Raw genomic sequence first — 8,245 nt, forward strand, 5'->3', positions numbered from 1 at the left:
ATGTAAAATATGTATCTTGACTAGATTAATAACAAAAATATTTTAAGGTTGTTAAAACTAGTAAAACTGAAAAATTGCTTAGGATGGTTCAAACAGGTAAAATTAGGAGTTAATACAACTATTTTCTTCCTGTAAGATCATCTTATACTATGAAATAGTCCTTCAACAGAAGTGATGAAATCATATTTATCACCTGAATCATTGATAACTGGACAAATCACTGGACAAAGTAGACAAAATTCACCATTGGAAGGAGAGACCTTTTTCATAGCTAATATCTGGTTCTATAATACCTAAAATATTTTGGGAGCCCACACCAATGTTGACATTACCAGCACTCTTCTTTCACTCCTCCTGCCTTCCTGCTCCTCTGCCTCATAAAAACAAATCAAGTGGCTGGACTGTGATCTGGTTGGAGACTAAGTCAGCCAATTAACATCTTTCTGTTTCAGTGGGATTGTGGCATCAGAAGTAAATCAGACAATAATTGTCTTCTCCCTCATACTTTTTTCATCTTCTTCTTTTCTCCTTTCCTGATATCTTTGTTTCATAATATTTAGTGTATTTATCTCATGAGTTTCCACTGCCTGTAAAATAGTAGTACTCTGTTTCTGTAAAGTGAACCCAAACGGTGTGTACCTACTATCCTGCTCAGGAAGTAGGAAAGGCACTTGTAGCCTGATTTTTCAGAGATGGTGGAAGGAGCCCAAAGTTCCCTTTGACTTCAGTGGGCATTTTGGGTGCTCATTACTTCTGAAAATTGGGCTATTAGTGCCTAATCCTGCAAATCCTCTGTGCATGGAATCCCTGTTGAAGTGAATCGGAGTTACTTACAAAGGGGGCTTGTAGGATTAAGCACTTAAGTTTTACACATATAAACCTCTGAATGGGTTTCTATATTAAGTGAATATAAGAACAATTCAACTTCACACTTTTTCTTCTCTTGTAGGAATTCCACATTCAGGGACTTGTAACATTACTCAGGATGACTTGAAAAGAATCAGCACATCCTCTAGAAAGCTGCAGGTTTAAAATTGAACTCAGGGTTTGTTAATTGTTTTTCCCTGATGACTGCTACATTATGTTAAATATATGTTAATATACCAGTGTAAGAGAACACATACTCTGAAATTATTTTATTTTGGTCAATGGAAAGAAATCAGTCTTGATGTTCTGAATTTTTTGATACAGCTAACCTTTACTATTTAGTGCCATATCACAATGACCCATTTCAGGAAACAGAAGGAGAAGTGTACACAGCTGCATCTGTACATTGATAGTGTGCAAAGGAAAAAGTTCGTATGTTCCCCTATTAAAAACGTATACGGTAGTAGGGAAAATGAAGAAGAGTGTAACAATACAAAACTTACAACAGATATTCGGATGCAGATTGTTTTTTAAGTTGGTTGTATTTTTCCCAAGGTATGTTGTGTTTACATTTGCAAGCACGTGCCAAGCCTTCTCTTCAAGATGAGGCATATTCTTCTCTTAATTCCTTAGTTTTGCATTTTGATACTCTTGGGATTAACATCAGGTTTTATTCATTTTTATTTCAAAGCCAGTAAATCTATTACCCATCTATTAAAATTAGTATGAGTGTCTGTTACAAATATATACATACTATGATTGGAAGGAGTATTTAATTATTGAGCATATTACAATTGTGCTAACCTTTTATTAAATTTTATTAATGTAGATAAATGTTATTTGTAAAGATATCTGTATTTTAAATTAATTTGCTTAAAATTTAAAAGAAAACTAATAGAAGTCTTAGGAGCTAGGTGACTTTTGTTAATCCATGTCAGATTCTTGCACTCTTCAGATGTGAGGTGCAGGCTTGACAGGTTTTATTCAGCTCTTCCAAGTCATTTTATAAACCTATCACTAAAAAATGGATTTAATATGAATTTTAAAGCCTAGGTAAAACTTTATCCCTGCTATAACCTGTCTGGGTTTATCACCGTTTCTATGTCTGTAAACATTGAAAAATAATGCTGTTGTTTTATTTCCAATAATTTTCCATTTGGCCCTTTCCCTTAATTTTTATTGAGACTTCTTCACCCTTGTGGCCATAGTAACACAAGGAAACCTTTTGAAAATGTTTTATGTAGTCAGTCTTTTCTTTGGGGGCAGGGAGGATTGGTCATTCTAATGGTTTACTCTGGTATGTGTTATATACATACACATACATACATCACTTGTGGTGGCTTTCAAATTCAGCTTTCAGATGCCATTCATTTCCTCTAAAACCTACTGGTATGTATAGCACATATCAAAACTTTTTATAGTAAAAGAAAGCATTCTTTAAAAAAATCTTTTTAAAAAGTATTTTGAGGAATAATGTGCAAAAACAATTGTTTGTAACATATATATTTTTATAACAAAAATGCTTAAGTTTAGCCTTGCTCTCTAGCAACAATTCTCTAGTCTTCTGTTCAGGAGACCTGGGTTTAATTTTTGAGGCTTGATTCTGCAATCTTTATTTAAGTGACTAGTACTTAGCCGCATGAGTAGTCCCACTAACATTAATGGTATGAATAAGGATTGTGGGATCAGACCTTGGAATTATCCTTTTGCTCATTGGGCTGCTAATAGGTTGGGAATTCTGCACACAGCTCCAGAATATATGAGAGAGAGAGAGAGAGAGAGAGAATAATTTGTGCCATTCAACACTGGGGCTGCGGTCTGATTTTAAAAGCATTGATGGGGTCTGAAGGGAATTTGATTATCCTTATCCATAAGACTAATGTGGGCAACTTAAGGCATGAAGAGGGAGAGGTTAAGTAAGAAAAAATGAGGTATCCTCAAGACTATACATGGTATACAAAGGTCCACCCCAAGAAACATGAATTTTTCAAGTATTCATATTAATAGAAACAATGAATGCTCTGTGGCTGCATAGAAAAATCAGTTAATTTTTGATGATATACTATCCATCAAAAAGTAAAAACTCAAGATTATTTTAAGAAACTTGTTGGTACTGCCTTTTTTAATCAGAACTGATTAGAGCCAGATTAAGAGAATACCACTTCAAAATAACAGTATTAGATGTGACACTTTCATAATAATGTTCAGGGCTGGCCTTTGTTTAGAAAACACTAAGCAAACCAGAATTTAATACTCCCCTATATACATGGACCTCTTACCGCTAGCCTTACTGCAGTATAGACTGTACATAGAGACTAAGATTTCTGAGGTGGAATGGATGGACAGGAGGAACATAACAGAAGATGGCCTTTAGTCATGAATTTGGGATGGGTTTAGGCCTGGTTTCCATGAGCATTTAGTTGCTCTATATTTGTGCATATTAAAAATGAATACAATATTAAGATAAGAGAGAGCTTGGACAGGATCTATGGGCTGGTACTGGCACTATCACTGCATTTACCTGAAACTGAGATCAAAGAATGAAAGGGAGGGGAGAGGAAAAAAAGTGGAAGAAAGAAACTGACTTGGCTTTAGTTTGTGAATCACCAATGTAACATAAAAAACTAAAACCTTGCTGAGATTCTTGTTCAGCTATAGACTGATGAGGGGGTTTGGACAGTATTAGTTCACTGAGCACTGTAGGCTATAACCGTATATTCTAAAGTCTTGAGACTATTACTTCATTCAAGCATGTTAAACTTTGCTTCATTTCCTAAGTGAAAATTATGTAATAAACTAAACCAGGACAGTATTTATAGCTTTTTTCCTATTTCTGACAGCAGCCTTTTAATCTTTTTAATAACATATCTCTTTTCACCCCTTAAAACAGGAAAGTATATTGAATGTGTTCAGATTTAAATGTTTATATAACATTTGCAGTGGTTTATCTTTCCTCATACTGTGGGATCTTGGTGGTAGGGCAGTTTTCTTGTCATTTTATTATAGTAGTCTTGTTTGGAAATAAATAAATGGATTATTTTCATATGTTTATCATTTCTGTTTCTTGTTGGTATATTGTATGTGACATTTAGGAACACTAAATACTGTAATGTTTGTTATGCTTTCATATTTCACTTAATCATTTTATTATTTGCAAACAATCTGAGAAATAGTAATTTTTTACATATTTGAATTTGATAACAATTGTATTTGTTTTCTAGAATGAATAAAATCATACTAAATCTGTTGAAGTTTTATTTAACTTGTTCTCAGCTATTTTTGAAATGCTATAAAATCTGAGTTTGTGTAACAAAGCATGCTAAAGTAATTCAAAAGGAATTCTTGAAATATTGTTATCTGAGCAGCAGCCATTCTCGGTTCATTTGTGATTAATTCATCCTGTGATTTGTGTTTCACTGGGTTCTGCTTACTCAAGGCTGTGGACACCGTTTCAGGGTAAGCCAACAGAAGGTATTTTCCTTAAACATCACTTACTATTAACAGGAGCCACAGTTAACAGTAAAGTGCCTCTCACCTTAGTCCATGTCACATGCTTCATCTGATTTTCTTTTTCAGAGGGAAGTGGTTTATACAAAACACTGTTTCCCTTTCCTTTATAATTCCAGAAACTCAGCAGGAGAAATTCATAACACCCTGCTAGACAGAAACCATTTCAACATCTTTTTAACAATCCCTGCAAGCAGACTCTTATTAACATGTGAACAGTCTGGACCAATGGGGTTTATTCTGTTGTTTCAAAGCAAATTGGTCAATTACCAGATTAATTTTTTTTCTCACTCCCCTGAAAGCTCCTGCTGCCGGTTGCTTCTAGAGCAGTGGTCACCAACCGGTAGATCGCGATCGACTGGTCGATCACTGAGCTTCTGCCAGTTGATTGCAATCTTCGGCTGCTAAAAATCTGGTGGCGCAGTGGGGCTAAGGCAGGCTCCCTGCCTGTCCTGGCCCTGCCCTGCTCCCGGAAGCAGCCAGCATGTCCCTGCGAGGGAGGAGCAGGGGTAGGGGGTCTCCGCACGCCGCTCCTGCCTGCAAGCACTGCCCCCACAGCTCCCATTGGCTCGGAACTGCAGCCAATGAGAGCTGTGGGGGTGGCGCCTGCAGGGATGGATAGAGTGTGGAGTCAGGTACCCCTACCAGAGGTCGCAGCGCAGGGACGTGCCAACAGCTTCCGGGAGCACTGTGGGGCCAAGACAGGCAGGGAGCCTGCCTTACCCTGCCGTCTGAGGTAAGTGCCACCTGCTGGGAGCCCGCATCCCAACCCTGAGCCCCCTTTTGGAGCCAGCATCCCATACCCCCTCCCGCACCCCAACCCTGAGCCCCCTCCCAGAGCCAGCACTCTGTACCCCCTCCTTCACCCCCGAGTCCCCTGCCCCAAACCACCTCCTGCACCCAAAGTCCCTCCCAGAGCTCACACCCCTCACCTCCTCCTGTTCTCCAACCTCTGCCCCAGGCTCATCCTGGACCCCCTCCCACACTCCGAACTCCTCGGCCCCAGCCCAGTGAAAGTGAGTGAGGGTGGGGGAGAACGAGGGAAGGGGGAATGGAGTGAGTGGGGTGGGGCCTCGGGAAAAGGGTAGATCCTAGGTTGCACTTAAATTCAAAGTGATCTTGTGCTTAAAAAGGTTGGAGACCACTGTTCTAGGGAGAGTTCAAATTCTCCTGCCTGTGCTCAGCCAGCTTCTTTTAGCTTCAGCTTTTCACCTGATAAAATGCCCACAGTCTAGAGATTACTTTGGTAGCAGAATTCTGATACCAGAACTAGGATGTCTACATCTCACCAACTAGTCCAGCCCAATGTTAATGCACCCATCCGAGTACAGGCTGTAGAGTGTTACATAGCAGCAAGGCCTGCAGCAGCAAACAGGGCCACTCCAGGTGAGGTGCCTTCTCTTAAGCCTACAGAAATAAAAATATATTTAGTTCAGAAATTAGATTTTTCAAGCCTTAAAAGATGATTTTTAAGAAAGCATCCATGAATGAATGGGGAAGGCTTTTAAATAAGGGTTTAAATGAGGGTTAATAACATGATATGGAAGGGGAAGCTATCTCACTATGAATAAAATTGTTTTAAGAAAAATATATACTTGGTCTCTAGCACCCAAGGGCTTAAAGAAGTATATACACTGTCTCATTGATCCGTACTGAAGGATCTGTGAGGAAGTTAAATCTTTAATTCACAACTACTTTAATTACACAAGAAGTAGGGCATCTGGGGAAAGTATATTCTTATATATTAAACAAATACTTTTATATGAACCTCTACAACTTCTAGTTGATCCCCAGCAGAGCTGGTGTGTACAAAAGGGAAGTGAATGAATTAGTAAGTCTGGTGGTGTCAAGAAGTGTGATTGCCTGAGCATGTGGGAAAGGATTTCTGCATCAGAAAGTTCAAGAAGGGTTTTGAGTTTGGGACATTTTTCAAAAGGAAAAAAAATTACTATCTGGATGAGTTGAGGAAAATATTCAATTTTTCTTATGTCCTGGCACATGTAATTTGGGTTGGATTGGGTTTAAAAACATGTATCCTTAGCTGACACATTAAGTCAATGCCAGTAAGGCTTTTTTAATACAGTTGTATCTTTCAGAAGGTAAAAAAGAAAGTCTGTGAATGTATACACTTAACATTTATAAATAGTCAAACTGAAAATAAAGTTATATGTAATGTTCCCATCTAAAGACCGCCATTGCTAGCTGGTCTTCCTTTCTACCATATTGTAATTTGCTTCTGCCTTGGCTCTCTGTGGCTTGAGGTCTGATCTTACTCCCACTGAAGTCCATGAAACAATTTTGCCACTGATTTCAGTAGGATCATATTGGTCCTGAAATTAGTCTGAGGTTTCCTACCTCTGCCTTCTCATATGGGAATGGTTAGCAACTGACACTCCCAGTGTTTTTTCTTTTGAGGTGTGAGAGAGAATAAATATGTTCATAACAGATGAAATACACACCCATGCAATTATATACAGAACACAAAGAAAGCAACAATCTTCTCCATTTTCAGAGTTGCCCCGCAACTTGGCTGCTGAGCAATGTGCTTCTCAAGTTTACCATTCTCTCAGCTCTTCTGCTCCCAGGTGCAGGACAATCAGATTCAGAGAAAATGGCAAAATAAACAGAACAGAGAATAAACAGCAGCAGTGAAGGTTTTCTGAAGTTGCTGTTCAGTGTGATTTTTCTTTTTATTGTTATATTGTACTTCTGCAGTTGTTTCTGTCAAACAATTTAAATTGGCAAATCCAGTTTTTGTTTGAACAAAGCAGTAAATAAACTTGCACCTTTTTATATTTTTTCTGTTGTGAAAAAGGCTGCCTTAATTTGGCATGTGCGTACTTATTAATGAAGCCTTTTGGGGGAAAAATTGTCTAAATATGGATAAGCTAATCTACTTATACTAATAAACATTTTTAATGTGGCTATTCCAATGGGCACTTGCCCTTAGACAAGATGGTGGCTATTTCTTATGCACTGTAGTACTTGCTTTTTAAAATGTATGGTGAGAAGACTGACTATGTAAAAAACATAACTACTCCTTACTCTGCAGAATCGCTTTCTTGACTCATCTTTTGATGTGGCAATAGGGACTCCACAGTAAAGGTTGGAACTAATGTCTTGTTATGACTGATTTTTACATGCTCCCTATCTTTTCCAGAAAGAAAACAATATCCCTGAAGGCAGAGCTAGGGGCGGAATTGGGGATGTGGGAGGAGCTGGGGCTAGAGGCGGAGCTGGTCAGGGATTGGGGAGGGAATGAGGGCGGAGCTGGCCTGGGGGTGAAGCAGGGAGTGAGGGCAGAGCTGGCCTGGGGGTGAAGCAGGGAGTGGAGTAGAGCTACAGCTGGGGTCAGAGAGGGAACGAGGGGAGAGTCCAGTAGAATGGATTGGAGCTGTGGCTTGCGGCAGAGAGCGAATGAGGGCAGAGCCCAGCAGGGGTCAGAGCTGGTCTGGGGGTGAGGAGGGAATGAGGGCAGAGCAGGGAGTGGAGTGCAGCTGCAGGTGGAACTGTTCTGGGGATGGAGAGGGAATGAGAGGAGAGCTGGGAGGGGGGCGGAATGGAGCAGAGGCTTGGGTTGGAGCTGGTCTGGGCGTGGGGAAGAGATGAGGGCAGAGCTGGGCCTAGAGGCAGAGCAGGACTGGGGGCTGAACGGGGCTGGGAGAGGAGTGAGGCTGGGCGCAGAGCAGGGCTGGAAGTGTGGCACTACCTCCCCACCCCCATGGGGGTTGGCCCCAGCCCTGCCCAGGGGTGGATGCACCTCACAATTTGGGAACCACTGATTTATGTGGTGCAGCATGCCTTTTAACACCTCAGAGATCTACAGCATTGGTGTACTCACTAGCCCATCATCACGTGGACAAGATGGTTC

At 40.1% G+C, this 8,245-nt stretch overlaps 1 protein-coding gene across 4 annotated transcripts in view; it reads left to right on the plus strand.

Annotated features, from left to right (window-relative positions):
• Window positions 1-4,075, plus strand: part of TSGA10 (testis specific 10) — a 76,536-nt gene extending 72,461 nt beyond the window's left edge. For 3 of the 4 annotated variants that reach the window (XM_074965174.1, XM_074965156.1, XM_074965164.1), the window contains one exon: window positions 950-4,074. In XM_074965174.1, the coding sequence (XP_074821275.1) occupies window positions 950-974 (25 nt within the window). In that variant the 3' untranslated portion in view covers window positions 975-4,074. Of the gene's footprint in view, window positions 1-949 lie in introns of all 4 variants that reach the window. The other variant, XM_074965183.1, reaches the window with a different exon arrangement.
• Window positions 4,076-8,245: the final 4,170 nt, after the last annotated feature.

The sequence above is a fragment of the Natator depressus genome, chromosome 1 (assembly GCF_965152275.1).
Source record: "Natator depressus isolate rNatDep1 chromosome 1, rNatDep2.hap1, whole genome shotgun sequence".
Lineage (NCBI taxonomy): Eukaryota > Metazoa > Chordata > Testudines > Cheloniidae > Natator > Natator depressus.